The sequence below is a fragment of the Chrysochloris asiatica genome, unplaced genomic scaffold (assembly GCF_000296735.1).
Source record: "Chrysochloris asiatica unplaced genomic scaffold, ChrAsi1.0 scaffold00037, whole genome shotgun sequence".
In the NCBI taxonomy this organism is placed as follows: Eukaryota; Metazoa; Chordata; class Mammalia; order Afrosoricida; family Chrysochloridae; genus Chrysochloris; species Chrysochloris asiatica.
This window is the reverse complement of record NW_006408555.1, coordinates 12591923-12614909: the sequence shown is the minus strand read 5'-3', so window position 1 is coordinate 12614909 and position 22987 is coordinate 12591923. Positions and strand designations below refer to the sequence as shown.

The 22987-nt window shown below is 42.7% G+C and overlaps 1 protein-coding gene across 1 annotated transcript in view; it reads right to left on the bottom strand.

Moving 5' to 3' along the window:
• Positions 1–22987, bottom strand: part of ADAMTS18 (ADAM metallopeptidase with thrombospondin type 1 motif, 18) — a 183639-nt gene that overhangs the window by 110165 nt on the left and 50487 nt on the right. The window contains exon 4 of the mRNA XM_006860150.1: positions 895–1177. Coding sequence (XP_006860212.1) covers positions 895–1177 — 283 coding nt within the window. The remainder of the gene's footprint in view (positions 1–894; positions 1178–22987) is intronic.

Genomic DNA, 22987 nt, shown 5'->3' with positions numbered 1-22987 from the left:
ATCTACCCTCTCAACCACATTGTTGTTATTAAGTGCCATCGAGTCGGCTCCGACCCATATTGACCCTGTATAGGGTTTCCGAGGAGTGACTGGTGAGTTTGAGTCACCGACCTTGCGGTTCAAATTGACTCTGCAGTCCAGAGCATTAACCCACAGCGCCACACCAGGACGCCTCAACCATAAAGCTTATGAAATCTGAATGCAGACCATATATTCACAATGAAAATTCAGCATCAAATTAACAGGTACTGTAGGTGTGAAATAAATCCAGGATTTTGAAAATGTGATATGAAAAAAGCATGCAAAATATCACATGAACAAATCATTATATTATTACATGCTAAAATGATAATATTTGGGATGTTAACCTGCATTATTATAATTCATTTAAATTTTCACAATCTTTTTTTAATGTTGGGAAGTGATGTTGAGTCAGTTCCGACTCATAGCGACCCTATTTAGGGTTTCTGAGGAGCAGCTGGTGGGTCTGAACCGTGACCTTTTGGTTAGCAGTTCAGTGCTTATCCTACAGTGCCACAGTGTAAAATTCCATTCCTACTAGAAAATTTGAAATTTCACATGGGAAACACATTACATTCCTATTGGACATTACTGTTCTGGAAACTGTAGAAACTGTGTCTGGGTCACTAAGCATGTCCCAGAATTCCTGTGTATCACTTTTCACTCTCCTCAGGAACCTACTTCTGGTTTCATCGCAAGCATTTCCTTCACATCTTCAAAAGGAACACCCAATCCCACCTAGGAATTTACTTCTGATCTTCTTTCATCAGAAGTCAATGGAATGGAAGTCTGGGTACTTTTTTTGTTTTCAAATGAACCACAGCACTCAAGAAACTCTGAAAGAATGGAAGGAGAAAAAGTTTCCTTACATACATTTCTTGCGTCGTCCACAAAAATGTTGCTTTTTCAACCTTCGGTGGCGATAATCTCTTTCTTGTCTCAGAGGTACATGGGGGCTGTGACTTGTGGAGTGACCAGGATCATCCTGACTGGTGCTGGGATAGGAGTGGTACCTCTGTACCTTCTCCTCCGCCGTCCTTTTGTAGAGTACGTGAGGATGGTGGTCAACAGGTGAGCTGTAGTTGTGTTCCTGGGCCAGCAGCTGAGGTAATGGCGAGATGAGGAATTCACTTTTTCCTGTCCTTATTAAACCTGACTAAAAAGCCAAACACAAAGAGAAAACATCAATGGTCTCGTACATCTCCTCTTTTGTATGTGTTGATTTTCAACAACCATTTGTTGGACACTTTCAACGTGTGTGCATTGTGCTAACTGCTTGGCATGGGTCATTGTAGTGAATCTGCACAGCTTAAAGTTGCTGCTAGCGTGACTCCCATTTTACAGATGAGAAATCTGAGGCTAAGATGGTGAGTGGAGAAGTCAGTATTGGCACCCAGGGCTCTCTATTTTCAGAGGCAGTGTTTTCAACCACAGTTCCAGGTTGCCATCTTGGTGTTTGTGGCTGGAAGGGTTGAGCCACGTGGCTCCAGAGGATTGGAGTCCCTCTGTATCTATGACATGGTTAGCACTGGACAAAAGGTGATGAATATAATAACATCCCCATCCTCAAGCACTAATAGTGTAGATAAAAGCAAAGACGTTTCATCAAATCAGCTATTGAATACCTCATGCAGTATTGCTCTGCTTCAACATATGGAGGGTCTCCATGAGTCAGAATCTATCCAATGGCAACTGGGTAGGTTCATTGTTTGTTTGTTTTTGGAGGGGCAGTGTTAATCTCAAACCTTGACCTCGATTTCTGGTCCACAAACCCTAACGCCATCATCCCCTTCCCCTTGTCCCCATTTATGTCATTTTCTCAAAGACATTTCTTTGGATTCTTGAACCTACTGAATCCTTACACATGTCTAGGTATTTGCCCACACTTTTTCTTGTACCTGAAATCTTCTCACATCTGCTTCTTGGCGTTCAGGTGTTCATCGTTTGCGTCTATGTTTAAACATCTTCTCCTCAGAGAAGCCCCTACTCATGAACCTATTTAAATAACCTCAAGCCATAGTTCACTTGGCTTATACCCACCTGTTATAAAGGGCACTGACATCCAAGGGACCAGTTATCTAAGGATTTATTCCGCCATCCCTCTCCCCGACCTGTCACATACAAATAGGAGGTACACTGGGACAACAGCAAATTATGTGTTCCCACGGTGTTCAGCACATACTATCATCAAATAAATATTTGTTAACTAGTCTACACATATTTATTAAGTAAATTAAAGAGTCTTAGTGCAGTGGGTATGCTGACACACCATCCCTTGACAGCAAGAAAAGCTAGAAGCTGGGAGGTGGCATGTTGTGGACCAAAATCAACAAAACACAACACAACAACTTTTTATATTTCAAGTGTGAAGTTGAGTATATTCCATGAAATATTTTCTTTAAACCTCTTGATTACTCCGTAAGCAAATTCCCATTTGGAAGCACGAATAGAATTCAATCCCTTGCTCCCTGACTTGAGTCCTCTCATCTAAACCCCTGGATTCCTGATGTCCTGACTGCCTCCAAGCTCCCTGCAGACAAAGAACACCATTTAGGGTCACCAATGGACAAAGTGAACAGTTAAAGAGGGGGAAAGTAAATAGTGAATTATCCATTTAAGCCCTGCAGCCTAACTGTCTTACAGGGCTCAACTAATATTAAAGGCTTAAGTCATTTAAGTGCTTTAACCGGACTAACTGGTTTGGAAGCTTTCGACTTTCTCCCTGTTTCCTAAACACTATAAGCAGCTCCAAGTCGGAGTGAAAGTTTTTGTGTTGAAAAAGTAACATCAACAACAACAAACTGCTGTCCTATTTGGGGCCAAGGGTGTTGGGCTCATACAACCCCTATCTTCCAGGGCGTACAAGAGCCTTTGTAACCAAACAGGAAATTTACGGCGCTAAATATTAAGGCTCTAAGACAACTATGTTGTTGTTGTTTTGTGCTATTCAGTGGGTTCCAACTCATAGCCATACCGTATACAAGGTCACTATGAGTTGGATCGGACTCAACGGCACACAACAACACAGTTGTCTTGGAGCCTATTGTCATTGTGGACTCCTGGTGTGGCACTGCAGGGTCAGCACTGGTCTGCAAACTACAAGGTCAGCAGTTAAAAATCCACTAGTTGCTCCTTGGAAACCCTACAAAGGGTCCCTATGAGTCAGAACCAACTCGATGGCACATAGCAACAACAACAAATATTAAGGGAAAAATATTATTTTATGCTTTAATTTGGTGGAGAATATTGGAATCTAGCCAAACGAATACATTTTATACTTCAAAAATATAAACCCGATGTATACAAGATAAGTCATCAGATAATTTGCTTGAAGAATTTGTGAAACATTTTGAGTTACTAAGCACCTGCAATGTCCTGACTTAAGTCATGGCAAGCAGGACCAATGTGTGGTCTTATGTGGTTTCTAGTCAAATGTAGGATGCAGGGGAACATGACAAATAGGAAATGAAATATTCCTTTGTGTAAGATCTAAAGAAAAGGGATTGGGTTTTATGAGAGAAAATAACAAAAGAGTAAGGGGGTGGGAATGAATTTTAGGGTGGGTGTTCATAAGATTCCTTTAGGAGGATGAGGAATTTCAGTGAAAGGAGAAGGCCTGTCTGGGTTCAGGCTGGGAGACCCTTTAATGGAACCAAGAGACTGACCATCAGACAGCCCCCAGGGAAAGAACTGGTGAGCAGAGATTCAGTGGCCTGTCAAGTTGCAGACAAGTGTGGGTAGGGCTTAGCTTCCCCTGGGATAGGGAAGGACAGGCAAGGTTGCAAGTTTACTGTGGTTATGGGGCCACAAACTGAATGTTGAGGGATGACCTGCTCCCAATTCTCCACCCAGGGCACTAAATGGCCTCTACAGAGAAGGTGTGGCACTGAGGGTTAATGTGCTAGACTGAAAAGTTGGATTGGACCGCAAGGTCTATGGTTTAAGCTCATCAGTCACTCCTTGGAAACCCTAAACAGGGTCGCTATGAGTCAGAACTGACTTGATGGCACTTAACAACAACAACAACAGAAAAGCCAGCCAGAGGTAAAGAGCTGCGTCTCCTAGTGGACCCTGTGTGGTCAGGGGTTGCTGTTGTATGCCTTCGAGTCAATTCCAACTCATAGCGGCCCTCTATAGGGTTTCCAAGAGCAGCTAGAGGGTTTAAGCTGCTGTTTACCAATCCAGTGCTAATCCTACAACACCACACCAGAATTCAAGGGTATTTTCCAATTTGAAAAAACATAGTCATACAATTTAGCATCTAAGTTTAAAAATTAAACATATTTTATCATTTTATGCTTATAAAAGGAGAAGCTATGTTCAGGATCCTCCTCCCCCACCTTCCAAATAGGCTCAAGCATGGTTCATTTTCTTTATGTTCATCTTATTTGAAGGCAACAAACATAAAATGTAACAGAATGCAACTTTTATTTGTTGGCAGTTATATGCCTCTTATTTTAGATTTCAATGCCCAAAATAATCCTCAAAGGACTCAGTATAATTCACACTTCATGAAAACTGCCTCATTTTTCCTTTAAAAAGCCCTCCCTACAGGTCATATTTCAATTCCAATAAGGGCCTTAGACTTAACAGAAAAGTGGAGGCTGACTATTCCAGAAATATGTGATGAATTTTTTTTTTTAAATACTATTCCAAGACACTTCTTTCAGGTTTACTAGTATTTTCCCATTTTAGGTTCTGGTTTGGTTGTAGAAAACATCATTAATCTATTAAGTCATTCATTCATTATTATGTAATAAGTATAAGTACTGGCTACAAGTCACTTAAGATATGACCCTTACCTTCAAAGATCTTAGCATCTCCTGATTTTCATCAGTGTTTGAGATTGTTCAGACAGAACTATTAAAGATGAGTTGGGTTCACATTGTTATTAATTGCCATTGAGTTGGCTGGGACTCACAGTGACCCCATTTACATCAATAAAACAATGTCCATCCTGTGCCATCTTCACAATTATTGGTCTTCTCAAGTCCATTGGTCAGTGTGTTTTGAGTACCTCCCAATGCACATCTTTATCTTGCAGCACTGTATCAGACAGTTTTCTGTGGTGATACATACAGTTTTCAATGACTAACTGAAAGGGAGATCTCCCAATCTTTCTTCCTAGTCTGCCTTAGTCTAGAAGCGCTGCTGAAATGTGTCCACCATGGGTGCCCTACTCTGCATGAAATACCAGCGGCATAGCCTCTAGTATTAGAGTGACATGCAAGTCACTCCAGTATGGCAAACTGACAGAGAGGCGATAGTATGCACACAAGTTATGCACACACAGAAAGTGTACAGCAAATGGTTGTTGAAAAATCAGCGCATATAAAAGCGATCAATGAAGTCACTGATGTTTTTTCATGTGGAACAATTTCAAAATCATCATAAAGACCAGGCTTACAGATCTGATGGAGTCCTGGTATGGTGCTGTGAGTTAATGAGCTGGACTGCAAAGTCAGTTTGAACCGCAACGTTGGTGGTTCAAGCTCACCAGACACTCCTCGGAATTCCTATAAGGGATGCTATGGGCCAGAACCAACTTGACAGTACTTAACAACAACAACACAGGTCTGATAGAGCCTGGTAGGACCCCTGATGTTTGGAGATGAACTCACTCCCAAGTGCCACAGTTAGACGGGCCTGGTGTGGCGCTGTGGGTTAATAACATAAACGACTGCAAAGTCATTTGAACTGCAAGGTCGGTGGTTCAAGCTCACCAGCTGCTCCTTGGAAACCCTATACAGGGTTGCTATGGGTTGGAATCGACTCGATGGCACTTCACAACAACAACAACATAAGACGAAAAGCAGTCCTAAGGCTATACACACACCATAGAATAAGCCACCATTTGAGATCAAAGAACAGAATTTACCCAACAACAAAATTCAAAAGACTTAGGAAAAGTGAAACTATATGACAATGAAACACAGAGATGAAGTTGAGATAAGTGATGTTTCATGTGGGGACCACAATCATACACATGAATTCAAATGAGTCTGAATTGTTGACTACAGGACTGATGGACTCTGTAAACCTTCACCCAATTCACAATGAAGAACTCAAAACACCCTGATGAGTAATCATGTTCCCCTGAAAGGGGGAGGCAGTAAAGCATCACTATCAGATTTTACCATTTTGTAATGAAACAACCAAAACTATTAACAAATAAAATGGAATGGCAAAAAGACAACAAGCCAAAGGAAGTGCCCAGTATGAATATGAAACTATAATTGCAAATTTTAAGCACTATTGCTTCCTAGGGGAACATGCTGGCTCCATACAGTAAGCACTGGACTTCAGACCACATGATTGGCAGTTCAAGCTCAATCTGTGGCTCCTCAGGAAAAAGATAAGGCTCCTGAAAAGGTTTACAGCCTTGGAAACCCTACACAGGGTCCCTTAGAGTTGGAACTGACTCAAGGACACTTAACAGCAACAACATTTCCTAGTTGGGCTTATTAAAAATGAAAACATGTCACTTTGAGGACCTCATATGCATGGAAAAGTGGGATCATGAATAAGGAATGACAAAGAAAAATCAATGCCTTGTGTTGATGACGAATACTGCATATACCATGGACTGTCAGAAGAGTAAACAAATCTGTCTTGGAAGAAGTACAGCCAGAATGCTCCTTAGATGTAAGGATGGCAAGATTTTGTCTTTTGTACTTTGAACATGTTATCAGAATGGACCAGTCCCTGGAGAAGGACATCATTCTTGCTAAAGGAGAGGTTCAGTGAAAAAAAGGAAGACCCTCCATGGAATGGATTGACACATTTTGTTGTATATAGGGTTGTCAAACACAGCCAAGATGGTGAGGATGGTGCAGGGCCAGGCAGTGCTTCATTGTGTTGTACACAGGATCGCTCTGAGTTGGAACCTAACAACAACAATTGGGTTCAAGCACTCTAAACTTCGGTCTGTTTTTTTTTCCATTACTGAAATGAAAATAATACAGCTAATTGGAGTTTTTCATTGATTCAGTAAGTTTGATATTTATCATGCACTGTGTAAGCAGCAAAGTGCTCAGTAAATGTTGGCATAAAAATAGTTATAACTCAAAGGGAACACATGAACAGGCATGTAAACTTTCTGGTGACCATGTTGGTCTACTGGTGAGTGGAAGAGGGGTGAAAGCAGCAATGAAGATGTGTCTGAGTTTGACCACGTTCCATAGACCACTGTTGACCTAAGAGAGAGAAGAGGAAGGGCTGGTTGGTCCAAAGTGTGGTGAGACCTGGGGACTCCTGAGTCCATGGACAAGGACATAGCCATGGAGGGCTAGAGCTGAGAGTGAAGCATTCAGCTGATATAAAGTGAGGGGAGATGCACAAGAACACCCAAACTTGCAGATAGTACCCATTTGACCTAGCCTCAATGACTTGATGATCATAACTCGACTAGAGGAAGATAAAAAAAATTTCATAAAGGAAACATGTGTAAATCGCCATAATTTGATGAACTCGACCTAATTTATGGATATAATAGCTTAGAATACCAACCGAGAGGGAAGGCGTCTTCACATCAAGGATCAAACCTATCCCCTCTGTACATAGGGTTGATAGGGATGGGCAACTTAGACATTGGCTACTGAAATGGGGGCTGGGAGAGGGACAATAAAGGCACAAATGACTGGCTTACAAGTTTTCAAGAAGTTTAGTTTCAGAGTGTGGGGAAGGTATATTCCTCACTGAATGGTTTTCATCTCGTCTAGAGTGGTCTGGTAAAAGGAGATGGGGATAAGATTCAATAGTAACTGTTATCATGACTAACTGAGACTGTCACACAGTAAAGGTAGATGTTTGGTAACAAAAAGTGGAAAGTAGTTAATCTGTTAATCTTCCAGTCCAGAAACAGTAGACTCTAGGACCATCAAGGCAGAAGAGCATGAGCAGAATGTAAGACGCTAGCCAGACAAATAGCGACACTAAAGATGGAGGCAGAGATGAGGACATGGAGAGATAGAGCAGCTGAGGACTCTAAACTCATGGAAAGAGAAAAGCTGTGGGCTGGTGATCAGGAGGCAGGCTTTCAGAATGTGCCCTTGGTTGTTTAAATGAATATATAATTACTTAGTGTTTTGGTGTACATAAAAAATAAAAAAATTTAAAAAAACCAGAGGGAATAGAAGCAAATACTGTTGAATGATGATGCACGGAGAAGACTGTAATCATTGCAATTAAATGAAATACGATGAGTATAAAGCTGATGTTCTCCCATGTAAACTATCATTCAATTCACAATAAAAATCAAAAAGGAAAAAAAAAAAGATGATGGAAGGTATATATATTAAAAAATAGTCATGGTGGCTTTTAAAAAAACAAACACTAGGGATATGGAAATGTATCACAAAATTGCTCACAAGGTCCCTTATGAACAGACGGAACCATGGGGACAAGTGGTTAGGCTAAGGAGTGAAAATCCAAGGGTCCTATGTTTGTGGAACAGACCAGTTCTGATAACAGAGTCAGTCCTCTATAACATACGTCATGCCCAGAAAGCTGACTCATCCTGAGCACATGCCCCATTCTCGATAGCATACACAATTCTAAGAACTAGAGATTGAGCAAAAAAATGAAGTCGTCAGAAACTTCATTTTGCTCCAATCAACCATCAACCCTCATGGAAGGTGTAGTCAAGAAATCAAATGACATACTGCATTAATCAACCGTGCCGCACAAGACCTCTTTAAAGTGTTCAAGAGCAAACATGTCACTTTGAGCACTACAGTGGGCCCGACCCCAGCCATGGTTTTTTTCAATAACCTCATATGCATGTGAAAGGTAGACAATGAATAAGGAAGACCATAGAAGAATTGATGCATTTGACTTATGGTGTTGGAGAAGAATACTGAAAGTACCATGGACTGCCAGAAGAACAAACAAATGTTCCTAAAAGCCAGGAGGGCCAGACTTTGCCTCATACACTTTGGATGTATATTAGGAGGGAACAGTGTCTGGGGAAAGACATCATGTAAGATGAAGTAGAGGAGATGCCTCCCCCCCATCCCCCAATGAGATGGATTAGCACAGTAGTAACAATGGACTCAAGCGTAGTAATGACTGTGAGGTTGGTGAAGGACCGGGCAGTGTATCATTCTGTTGTGCTTAACTTTGTTATGAGTCAGTACCGACTCGATGGCACCTAACAACACCTAACAACAACAACAACTAACTAGAGATTGCCATAATGAAGCTTATCAACAGGACACGTAAACATGATTTAATAGACAACTTGGATAGGTGCTCAAACACAGACCTACACTTTGAAAACCAATGAACAATTTCCACTCAGGATTCATGCTCCTGTAAAAGTATAAATGCTTTTTACTTTTGGGGTAGAGGGGAGAAACAAAAATATATTTCAACAAAGACATGGCAATTTCTATTCACTCACTGATAATATTACAATCCAAGGGACTAAAAATAAATACATGATTTAGAAGGGAATTTTGTATACTGATATTAAAATAAAAAATGACTATTAGTGCACCCAATCCCAAATCAATCAGATAACGTCAATATTTCAAAATCTCTCATAGCTTGGTGAGGGAGGAGGACATGGGATGAAATGAAAGCCAAGGTGGTTTCAATTTTTTAAGAAGGATATTCCTTCCATTGCCCCCTATCTCCTGAGACAGTTTCCCAACCTCTTGGATACTTAGCTTTGTGATCTGTAAAATGGAAGTATAATAGCTCTTACCTCAGAGGATTGTTAGAGAATTAAATTAGATGATATTTCTACTGAAGCATCAAGAACAAAAAAACACCTGACCCATGTGCACTATGGTTCTAATGATGTGATTTGTTGAGGAAACAAAGGAAAGCGAGTGAGAACGGGATGAGAAGGGAGATCTTTTCTTAATAGTATGTGTGTGTAATTTTTAACTAGACCCAAAATTCTAGACAGTTGCCTATGTGTTCTTTCAATTTATTGAGAAAAATAAAGATAGCACTAAATGAGGTTTCAAGACCTGAAGTGAAACACTCCATGAAGCTATTGCAAATGTAATAAAAGATGTTTGGGGACTGAGGTGGTGGTGGCTATGTGCCACCGAGTCAGTTCAGACACACAGTGCCCCTATATAGGGTTTCCAAGGCTGTACATCTTGATGGAAACAGAAAGCTTCACCTTTCTTCCATGTAGATCTTAATGGAGCACTGAAAGGTAAACAATAGTCTTCTAACCGCAAAGTCAGTGGTTCAAGCCCACTAGTCACTCCTTGGAAACCCTGTACAGAGTCGCTATGAATTGGTACTGAGTTGATGGCACTTAACAACAACAACACACTCTTCCAAGAATAGACATATGGCATAACTTGGCTAGAATCTTCTTGTTGTTAAACGCCACTGAGGTTGTTCCATCTCATAGAGACCCTGAATAGGGTTTCCAAGGAGTAGCTAGTGGGTTTGAACATACATCTCTACAAAATTCTTGAAATTGTCAATGCATTTATCTCCAAAGTGGTGACCTGTTTACCCATTGCCCAGGTCACCCCTTTGACAATGAAACGACCATTAACATTGCAGAAAGTTGGCATAATTTGAGTGTCATGGGAATGTTGCCTGAGTTCAAAGTCACATGTAGCATGATCTGTTTGACAGGGCTCTAGGGAGACAAAGAGAAATGAGAGAAGAAGAGCCCTTTATGATAAGTCTATGCTAAAGGTCTACGCAGTGAAGGGGGAGCCCAGGGGAGGGAGCTATAAATCTGAATGACAAGTCAGCGGAAGGATCAGATGCCTCTGATCAATTGGTTATATGTCCGTCTCCTCTAGCAGTAGGTTCTTCATATGCAGGCACTGGCATCTTCCTTGGTTTGGGGGTCACCTCGAGCACCAGGTCTGTGACCTTATTTGTAGTTCATTCATTAATTCCATAAATATTCATGGGATGCCTATCATGTCAGACAATGAAATAGTCACTGGGGATATAAACATGAACAGGCTAGAAACAAGGTATTATCTTCTTGGAGATAACAGGAGCTTGTTGTTGTTGTAAGTGTTGTCAAGTCAGTTCTGACTCATATTGACCCTGTACCGGGTTTAAGAGGAGTGGTTGGTGAGTTTGAACCACTGACCTTGTGATTAGTGGTCTAGTCTGCAGCAGACAATAATTGTAAACAAATACTTATGCAATGGACCATCAAGTACCAGAAAAGGATGAAACAAAGCTGATGACAGAATGACTTGGTTTCAGCAGAGTGGTTGGAAAGGGTGCACCTTTGAGCAAAATCTAAAAGGAAGCGAGATGTCTGGTGGAAGAGCATTCTGAACACCAAAAAGCAAAGCTGTTGATTCCAACTCACAGCTACCCCACAGGACAGGGCAGAACTGCTCCAATGGGTTCCCAAGGCTGTCATCTTTACAGAAACAGACTGCGACATCTTTCTCCCATCAAGCAACTGATGAGTTCCAATTAGAAGCCAAGTGCTTATTAACCACTGCACCAACAAGTCTCCTTAGTCTAAACACCCAAGCCACACTGCTATCCAGTCAATTCCAACTCCTAGCGACCTTTATGCAAATGAATAAGGGAATACATAGAATTCTGTGGAAGTACAAAGGCAGAAGGAAGCAGCAGTCAAGAAATCAAATGACATACTGCATCAAGCAAATCTGCTGCACAAGACCTTTCTGCAGTATTGAAGAGCAAAGTCTGTCAGCTTGTGGACTAAGGTGCCCCTGACCCAAGCCATGGTATTTTCAATAACCTCAAATGCATGCAAAAGCTGGACAGTGACTAAGGAAGACCGTAGAAGAATTGATGCCTTTGAGTTATGGTGTTGGAGGAGAATATTGAAAGTACCATGGGCTACCAAAAGAACCAACAGATTTGTGTTGGAAGAAGTGCAGCCAGAGTGCTCCTTGGAGGCCAAGATGGCTAAAGTTCGTCTCTCATACCTCGGACATATTGTCAGGAGGGATCAGTTGCTGGAAAAGGGTCATGTTTGGTAAGTGGAGGGTCAGATAAAAAGAGGAAGACCCCCAGCGAGATGGATTGGCAAAGTGGCAGCATCAAAGGACTCAAGCGTGGCAACCATAGTGAGGTTGGTCCAGGATCAAGCAGTGTTTTGTTCTGTTGTGCACAGGGTCACTATGAGTCAGTATCGACTCCATGGCACCTAACAACAACAAAGGCAGAACAGACTGCCTCTAAGAGTAACAATCAAACTCAAATACTGAGAAAGCGCTCATAGCTTTGAAAAGTAAAACCATGCAAACAGGTCAATGTTCTAGAAAATTTTAGTTGATATCCAAATTGTAGGAAATCTCTGCCTACAACAGCAGTAACAGTTCCCCTCTCTGGCACCCCCATGCCTTCCACCCCACCCCGAGAAACAAACAAACAATGCCACTGAGTTCATTGGCATCCTGGTGTGGTGCTGTGGGTTAATGCACTGGACTGCAAAATAGGTTTGAATCGCAAGGTCGATGGTTCAAGCTCACCAGCCACTCTTCAGAAACCATATGCAGGATGGCTATGGGTTGGAACTGTCTCGACAACACTTTACAGCAACAGTGAGTTAACTGCAGCCAACCGAATTTTTCTCCTGTGCAGTAGTTGGTGAGTTTGAAGCCCCAACCTTGTGGTCAACAGCCCAATGCTGAGTTCATGTGACCAGAGCGCCTATAGACCAGCAACAGACTTACTAATTTGACACTTTTACATTCTGCCTCGCATTTTTGTAAGAGACACCAAAATTGTAGACCAGAATGCTAAGCTGTTTAAAGATCATACATTACCTAACATATTGTTCACCAGCTCTTCTTAGTAAACCATCTTTGCTTCAGGTTTTTGGTGGGTTTTTTTTTTTTTTTTTCAGTTTTTATTGCGAATTATGTGATAGTTTACATGGGAGAACACCAGCTTTACATTCATCCCATCATACTTTGTTTCATTACAATGATTACAATCCCTTCCATGCATCATCAAACAACCAAAGTGTATACCCCACAAGCCTGCACCCCGGCCATCAGCACACAGCCCCTCTCCCTCCCTGAGTCTAGAATCCCTAGCCGCTCCATCTCTCCACATCATCATCTCTGCCTCCAGCTCTGACATCACTGCTTCTCTGGGTAGGGTACCACACCCTGCTCTTCTCCCTTGATGGTCCCAGGGACCTCTGCTCCTAGACTGCAAAATCAACCACTTCCTCCTTTTGTTACAAAACGTCTACCTTTACATTTCTGACCCTCACAGTCTGTCCTGAAAGTAATTATTCACTATTGTGCCACATGAGTCCTATCCCCATCTCCTTTCATCAGCCCTGCCCATACAGATTGGAAAACCACTCAGTGGAGATTCTACCTTTCCCTGCACCCTCTGGTGACTAGGCTCCCTCTTGCAAGCTTGTAAGCCAGTTACTTCTTGCCTTTTTAGCCCCCCCCCCCCATTTCAGATTTCTTTTTTAAAGAACCAAATATTTTAGTTATAACTATCCAAGTGCTGAACTCTTGATATCCAAATCAATTCAGATACATACCTTTATACAAAAAAGACTTCTTTAAAGTATTACAGAGCAAAGATGTCATTTTGAACCGACAAAAGCCAAGATAGTCTCAATTGCCTCATATGCATACGAAAGCCAAACAGTGCATAAGGAAGACCTCAGAAGAATTGATGTCTGAGTTATGGATGCTGGTGAGGGATAGCGAAAGTGTCATGAACTGCCAGAAAAATAAATCTGTCTTGAAAGAAGTGCTGCCAGAATGTTCCTTGGAAGCGAGGATGGTGAGACTTCGTCTTACATACTTTGCACATTGTTATAAAGAGGGACCAGTCCCTGGAGAAGGACATCATGTTTGGCAAAGTAGAGGGTAACTAAAAAGAGGAAGACCCCCATTGAGATGAACTAACACAGTGACCACAACGGATCCAAACATGGCCCCAATGCAGAGGATGGCGTAGGACCGGGCAGTGGTTTGTTCTGTTGTGTGTAGGGTTTCTGTGAGTCAGAACAGACATTTCAGTACCTAACAACAATCTCTTGTAATCAAAACTCTTAACTCCCTGCTATTTGAAAATCAACCATTGGTAGATCATTAACATCTCTTGCTATCTAAACTCTCACTATTCAAAGTTGTAGTGAGGAATTCATGTTTGCTGAATACAGTGAGTGTCGAAGAGGGTCTGGAGCTCCACGGGAGCATTACCAGAGTATCTAGTCTAGTCACAAGATGGTGGAGCAATCATTTTTGCAATACATGATACTCCTCCATGCCCAAAGCTGCTTCCTATTGCTGTGCCCCATTAGGAAGACTTCTGTTTTCACTTGCCTCAGTAGTGGTGATGATTCTGTCAAGCTCTCAACCCACCCTGCCCTGCCTCCCTTGGAACTGACAACATACATTTGTTAAGCACACAGCTGGAGCTGGAAGCCATACAGGGAAGCAGCTGTTAAGAGATGTGATGAAGTATGCCACGTGGTATCGACCCATTGGCTAGCTGTTCAGAGGGTCTGAATGAATAACTGACTGAGCTCCCCAAGCCCTCTTCGGGGTGGTGGAGAAGAGCCAAAAAGAGCACCATGTTGGAAACAGGTGGTCCCAATTTTCTGTAGTTATTCATCTTTTTCTCCCACCTCCCCCACTCTTCCTGTTTCACCCCAACCTGCCACCTTAAAGCAAAACTAAGGAAAATCATCGTAGGATTGTGACATACTAGTAACTGTGTAGTCCATCCCCCTGATTCTATAGAGAAAGGAAGTGGAGTCCAGGAAGAACAAAGGAATTGTCCAAAGTCTCCCAAATAATTAACAGCAGGTCACTTTTTGTCAAGGTTGAAATGCCATCCCTGGAACGGTTCTACCGTCCTTCCAAAGAATTAGGAAGGTGTAACACACTTAGCCCACACAAGGAGTTATTAGCAGAAACACTGTTAGAGAGACAAGATCAGGTTTCCACCTAACTATTGAGGAAGAGCCCCGAATACAGCATGGCTTTGCCTTTCTATTACCGTCTGTCAGGGGCATGGAGCCATACTCCTGGTTCAAGGGTCCCAGTAGCTCAACTGGGGACCTGTCTAACTATGCTTACTCTGAGACTTCTTCCCCAGTCCTAAGACTGACTAACTTCACCCCTACTGTTGTTGTTGTTAAGTACCCTCGAGTTGGTTCTGACTCACAAAGACTCTGTAGAGGGTTTCCAAGGAGTGGCTGGTGAATTCGAATTGCCGACCTTGTGGTTGAAACTGACCTTTTGGTTTATCAGTCAGCACAACACCAGGGTTCCTTGTCCACCAAGGATATCCTTAACCCCTACTGTTATTGTCAAGTGGCTTCAAGTCAGTTCTGTCTCATAGCAACCCTATAGAGGGTTTCAGGGGAGTGGACGGTTAACTTGAACCACCGACCTTGCAGTACAAACTGCTTTGCAGTCCAGCGCATTAACCACAGTCCCACACCAGGGCTGCTGAGGCTGGTCGAAGTTACTGCTGAGATGTGGAGAATTTGCCTAACTATGGTTTCCTTGAGTCTTGTTTTTCTGGTTTTAGCTTATTACTGACTGACTTTATTTTCCCCTCTCATGTACCCCTCTTCTCAGAACTTCCTTATTGCTGTGACTGACTTGTTTCTGTTGAGACAGGATACACAGAGAGTGACTTACCACCTTCTTCTTTTCCCTGTTCTAATTTCCTGATACTTCTTGCCTCATGTTCCCTTTTTTATCTCCTTTGTGGTGTGGTGTGGTGCTGTGGGTTAATGCATTGGACTGTAAGTTTGGCTTGAATCACAAGGTTGGAGGTTCAAGCTCACCAGTTGCTCCTCAGAAACCCTACACAGGGTGGCTATGAGTTGGCCCTCAACAACAACAAACAAAGAGACAAAGAGATTGAATCTGATGAAATTTTACTGTTTTTCACTTGAGATGCCATACAGGAAATGCATTATGATGCAAAGTATCATTTCTCCATAAGACCACCAGTTCCTTTGAAGCCCAGAAAGACACACAACAGGTAACAGTGTTTGTTGATAATGACACCTTCAGAGTCCAGGTAAGGTGTTCAGTCTGGCTAAACACTAGACTTAAATGTCCCATATCCGAGATTCAACCCAGACCTGCAGAGTCCAAATTTATACAGCTTGTAACCAGTCTTCTAGAGCACAGAGCCCTGACCCATGGCATGTTTTGTTCAGTCCAACGTGTGGGTTTTGTGTATTTCTTTTTTTCCACTGTAGAAATTAGGATCCACTATTATGTCTGAATCTAAACTCAAGTCTGGTTTTGTAGGGTAAGCAATGGACTGCAAGGTCAGTTTGAACCACAAGGTCATTCCTCAGAAACTCTATACAGGTCTCTTTGTGTCAGACTTTTTAACAAGTCTTAAAATGAGTCCTGGTGTGGCACTATAGCAGGCGTGGAGTACGCCTGGCCTGTGGACCACATAAGGACCCGAAATTATGGGGTCTGGCCCTGGCAAGGCAACTGCAGTTCCAACCATCACATTAGGAGTGAACTAATTAAATGTTTGACATAATATGTTGTTGTTGTTGTTAAGTGCCATCGAGTCAATTCTGACCCACAGCAACCCTGTATAGGGTTTCTGAGGAGTAACTGGTAAGCTTGAACCACTGATCTTGCAGTTCAAATGGCTTTGCAGTCTGGCGCATTAACCCACAGCACCACACTAGGACTCCAACCATCACATTAAGGGTGAACTAATTAAATGTTTGACCAAATATGTTGTTATTGTTGTTAAGTGCCATCGGGTAGATTCCAAGCCATAAAGACCCTGTACAGGTTTTCCAAGGAGCAGATGGTGAGCTTGAACCACCAATCTTGCAGTTCAAACGACTTTGCAGTCTGATACATTAGCCCACAACGCCACACCAGGACTCCTGACCAAATACAGCAGGCTAATTTTTAGCTGATCATTTTGTATGGCCTATGAATGGTGTTATAAACTTTGGCAGAACAAAGGGTCCCCACCCCTGAGCTATAGGATAAACACTGGACTGCTAACTATAAGGTCAGCAGTTCAAATCCACCAGTTTCTCCTTGGAAGCCCTATATGTTGTTATTAAATGCCATCAAGTCAGTTATGACTCAGAGCAACCTTGTATAGATAGAGTTTCTAAGGAGTGGCTGGCGAGTTTGAATTGCCAACCTTACAACACATATCTACCTTGGTGCCCAGTGCTTATCCTACAGCACCACACCAGGACTCCAGGAAAACCTATACAAGGTCACTTAAAGATTTACAACCTTGGGTATTAGCATAACCTATCTGATCCTCAGTCTTTCTATCTGCAAAATGAGTATAGCGTAGAATTCTACCTTAAATCATGGCGTGGGATTACATAAAGTGACATCTGTAAAACACACAGTCATTAAGAAATGGATGAATAGTTGTTGTTTGCATGAGCAGGTAGATAAACACAGCTTTCTTAGAAGGCTGGACAAGAAACCCAACTTCCTTAACTGTGTGAAGTCTGAAAGTTGGCCAAAACTTGGTGCCTTCAAGCAGTAACAAACTACAGAAGCCTGCAAATGGGTAAATCAACATTTCTGTTCTGTGAACTGTACTCACTTTCTGGAACATCCCAACAGATGACAGGGGTGGAGGAGGGGATCCCAGAGGGCAAAAATAGCAAGAAGCTCTTTGCATTAAATTAAGCAAATACCTTCCTTCTCCAGACCCAGCTTGGGGAAGACATAAATAATATCGGATATGAGACAAACGCACATGCCACTAACTCGCTAACACAGAACCGAGGAATTAACTGAACGTGTGCAGGGAGTTCTGGGTTTTTCATCATGCTCCCATGCAAATTTCTCTTCCAGATCCTAACTCTTGGGCAGGAATGCAAATGGATAACAACAACAACATCATGGTGTGGTGCTAGAGATAATGCACTAGACCACAAGGTCAGTTTGAAGAGCAAGATCTGAGATTCAAACTCATAAGCTGCTTCTGGGAAACCCTATAAAGGGTTGCTATGAGTCACAACCAACTAGATGGCTCTTAACAACAACATCTTGAAAAAGGTTGGCTTATTTTCCATCTGATGTTGATAGTTTCATATTAGTCTGTCCGGGATCATGGATCAATTTACAAAACTATTCCATACGTCCACGGTCCAAGCCACTCTTGTTCTCAAAGAAATGATATTCCAATATGCCAAGAGAGTGCAGGTGTGGCGCTGTAGGATAACCGCAAGGTTGGTGGTTCAAATCTACCAGCATTGCTTGAAAATTCTATATAGGGTCGCTATGAGTGGGAAGTAACTCAACAGCACTTAACAACAAGGTCTTTAAAGGAGTCCTGGTGTGGCATTATAGGAAAAGTACTGGACTTCTAACAACAAGGTCAGTGGTTCAAACCCAACAGTTGCTCCTTGGAAACCATATATACGGTCACTATGGGTCAAAACGAACTCACCAGAATTAACAACAACAGGTCTTAAAAAGGACCCCTGATGGTGGTGTAGGATAAACACTCTATTAACCACAAGGTGGGTGGTTCAAACCTTCCAGCAGCTCCACAGGAGAAAGACATGGCTTTCTGCCCCCATTAATATTTATAGCCTGGTAAACCCTCTATAGGGTCACTATGAGTCTAAACGGACTCCATGACAGCATTGGTGTTTTTGGTTTTTTTTTTCCGGGGGGGGGGGGGGGGGGGCAGGGTTAGGTCTTAAAAGCAATTTCAAAATGAGCTACTGAGGCACAGGTACACCAAGAGGGCCCCATCCTAACTCATTCTAGTAGCTCATGCCTACCTCACGCCTTGAAGCCACATTGTGCTCCCTATCCCAGTCTTTGATTTAATGTGGTGGTGTTGTGATGTGCCGTGGTGGAGTCGGTTCCGACTCACAGCGACCCTGTACAGGGTTTCCAAGGCTGTATATGTTTACAGGAGCAGAAGGCCTCATCTTTCTCCCACAGAACAGCTGGTAGTTTCGAACTGCTGACCTTGCGGCCGGCAGCCCGATTCGTAACCACTATGCTACGAAATGAGTTGCTTGCCCTGGTCCGTCTCTCCTCTAAGCCAGGGTCACAGGCTGCAGGGCAGTGGCTTGCCGTGCGATCACATTAAGCAAATTGGCAGTAGAAAGCTGAGTTCTTCAACTTCTGCCAGAAAAAAAAAAAAAAAAAGTTTTATCTGCTTCTCTAACCAGAGCTAAAATAGCACATGAACTCAGATTGCAGCCAAAATATCTCACATTTGTCCATCAACAATCTAGATGGCTGAGTAAACTATGTTTTTTTTTTTTGTCTCCAGTGTTTTGTTATTTAAATGATGCGGCAGGTCCATTCACACAGTGGGAGTGAGAAAATACTTGTTTTTCTCTTCTTTCTGGTTTTATCTCTTTCCTCCTGTCCCCACCCCAGCCTTTACTACTTCTCAGACCCATTTCTTAAAGGTGCCAAACCTGCTCCAATGTCAGGGTCAAGGCTTCAAACCAGTTCAAACTGGTCCAGTCATGCCCAAACAAAGTAAAACAGGAAGAAATCCAAACTTTGAAAATTTGGGTAAACAGAAGCAAAAACAGGAATGGAAAAAACTATGGATTGAAGACTTGGAATGGAAGATTCCAAAGATGCATAACTAGCCTGAAGTATGAGGAGTGGATGTGCAATTCCAGTCTTTGAACCTGTGAAGGTCAATGAACATTCAAAGCCACTTGTTGGGTCTGCCATCTTTAACCTGGGCCCCAGTGTTTTCCACTCCGTGACCAAAAGATCTGGCTACTATATAATGGCTGTGGTGCTGTGAAAGAGAGATTAAGTTTTGACCAGAGCTGTGATTTCTAATTCTTCCTACTTGGATTATCGCTCCAGTTCACCTAAAGTTTTTAAATTTAGGTCGGTTCCATGGTCCATATGACCATGAATGAATTGGGCTGGACAAGTTCAAAGCCCTGCTTAGAACCTTAACCCAGTTTTCTCCAGGAGAAAGACAGTCAACCCTAGCAGTTCTGCATGGCTACAATGACCTTCCCAGAAATCCCCACCTCATTATCTCATCAATGGTTGGTGTTAAGTACAGTCAAGTCAGTTCAACTCATAGGACTCTGTATAGGATCTGCAAAGAGCCCCTGGTGAGTGTGAAACACCAAACTACAGTTAGAACTGACCTTGCAGTCCAGTGCTTATCCTACACTGCCACACCAGGACTCCATCTAACTGATTTGTTGTTGTTAACTGCTATCAAGTTGATCCCAACTCAGAGCTACCCTGTACAGGGTTTCCATGGAGAAGCTGATGGGTTTGAACTGCTGATCTTGTGGCTCGCAGTCCAGTGATGATCCCACAGCGCCACACCAGGAATACATCTAATCGATGATGGTGGTGGTGATGTGCCGTGGAGTCGATTCTGACTCACAGTAACCCTGCATAGGGTTTTCCGAGGCTGTAAACCTTTATGGGAGCAGAAAAACCTCATCTTTGTCCCGTGGAATGGCTTGTAGTTTCAAACTGCTGACCTTGAGGTTAGCAGCCTGACTGGTAACCACTTTGTTACCAGAGCTCCTTCACCTAATCGATAGCACCCTTTTATGTCAATGCTGAGATTCTGTCCCAGACTACAGCCAGATGCATGGGTTCAAGTCCTGACTCCACTGCTCATCATGTTTGTGAGTTACTTGGATGAGTGACTTTGACCTCTTGTGCCTCAGTTTCTCCGACATAAAGAGAGGATAAATGAAGAAGATGGGCTTATTGCTCTAGCATTAACGACTTTAGTATCTAGAAACCCCTGAGAATACTTCCTGCCAGTAGTGAGTGCCTAGGTGGTTAATTTCATTGGCTGCCTCGCTGTCTCAAAGATCATGTATCTTGATGGACAGGCTGTTCATCTTCTGCTAGCATATGAGGTACTAGTGAAAAGGGACTCTGTATGATCTTATGTACTTTTAATCCCCATCTTCCTAGCAATGAAAGTAGTGTCTGATGTCTAACAGATACATATTTGTTGACTGAATGATCAACATCCAAGATGGTTTTTATGACAAGAGAGCAGGCTCTAAAGACTAGAAGCAGTCACTGAAGCAGTAAGACTTTAGGTGGAGAACCAGGAAAGTGATACACCGACAAATAAGTAAGAATAATGCAACCTTTGCATTACCTAATTTCACAAAATTGTTTTTAAATGGCAGCCTATAAGAAACCCTGTACAAAGTCATGATGAAACTGAGTTGACTTGACGGCACTTAACACACAACAACATATGAGGGACATGTTTTTATTTTGTTGTTACTGGACAGGGGATGCTGCAATTCTCCCCTCATGGTACCATGTGACTCTCAGACTCAGTCATTCAATAAATATTGACTACACGCATTCCTGGGGGTACCAAGGAGAGCCACTCCTAACTGTGCCTTCAAGAATTTGTAGGTAAGTCAGAACAATGCAAACAGTTCTTTTTTAGCCTTAAGTTAGTGCAAGAAAGGGGCCTTGGTAGCACAGTGCGTCATCATTGAGCCACTAACTGAAAGATTGGTGGTTCAAACCCACCAGCCACTCCTCAGGATAAATATGAAGCAATTTGCTTCTGTAAAAGATTTACAACCTTGGAAACCCTATGGAGTAATTCTATTCTGTCATATAGGGTTGCTGTGAGTACGAACCAACTCAGTGGCAGTGGGTACAACTTTCTGACTTTTATTGTAAGATGAGGCTTTTATTGTATTCTGGCTTTTATTGTAAGACGAGGCTTGAATGACTTAGAAGCTGCCCATGCAGCCACAGAAGGAGATTATGACACAGAATTTGTTATGAATGGACAACTGGTGTGGCACTGTAGGATCAGCACTGGACTGTGAACTATAAGGTTGACAGTTCAAATCCACCAGCTGCTCCTCGGAAACCCTTGTTATTGTTGTTGTGTGCCATAGAGTTGGTATCAATTTGTAGTGACCCTGTATAGGGTTTCTGAGGGCCAGCTGGAAAGTTTGAACCACCGACCTTGCAGCTCAAACCAACCTTGAGGTCAAGTGCTTATCCTCTGGCACCACACCAGGATTTCTCGGAAACCCTACACAGTGTCAATATCATCCACAGCTACCCAACGACACCAAACAACAGCAACAGAGGTTAGAGCTATTATTTCAAAGTGAGGGCAAATTTACAGGACAAACATCTCCCCGCTAAACTCAATGCCATTTAATAGATTCCAACTCATAGTGACCCTGCACAGGGTTTGAGAGACTGTAAATCTTTACTGGAGCAGAAAGCCTCATCTTTCTCCTTCAAAACAGCTGGTGGATTTGAACTGTCAATCTCACAGTTAGCAGTTCAGTGCTTATCTTGCAGTACCACAAGGGCTCATTAAAGGAGTCCTGGTGTGGTGCTGTTGGATAAGCAATGGACAGCAAGGTCAGTTTGGACCACAAGGTCAGCGGTTCAAGCTCCCCAGCTGCTCCTTGGAAACCCTAGGCAAGGTTGCTATGAGTCAGCACCAACTCAACGGCACTTAACAACAACAACAACAATATATCTGTCTAGGAGACCTAGTGTGGCACTGTAGGATAATCACTGGCCTGCTAACCACAAGGTTGGTGACTCAAGCCCACCAGTCACTCCTTGAAAACCCTATACAGGGACACTATGAGTTGTAATCTGACACTTAACAACAACAGCCTAGTTGTCTATAAGTCAGAAATTCCAATCATTTGCTTGTAACTCAAATGCACATTCCTAACGCAAGGACAGCCTGTACTTACAATGGGGCAGGCACTGACCTGGGGCAAGGAATGAGGCAGCCCTGCTGGGGACACTCAGGGTGCTCAGAGTCACACCAAGAAGGGCCCAACAGCTAACCAGACCTCACAACTAAGCCCTCCAGACCACAGTGTGCTGGTGGTGGTGGTTGTGTATCCCCAAGTTGGTTCCCACTAACAGTGATCCTGCATAGGTTTTCTAGGAGTCCTGGTGTGGCGCTGTGGTGGACTGCAAGGGCAGTTTGAACCACAGTTCAAGCTCACCAGCTGCTCCTCAAAAACCCTATACAGGGT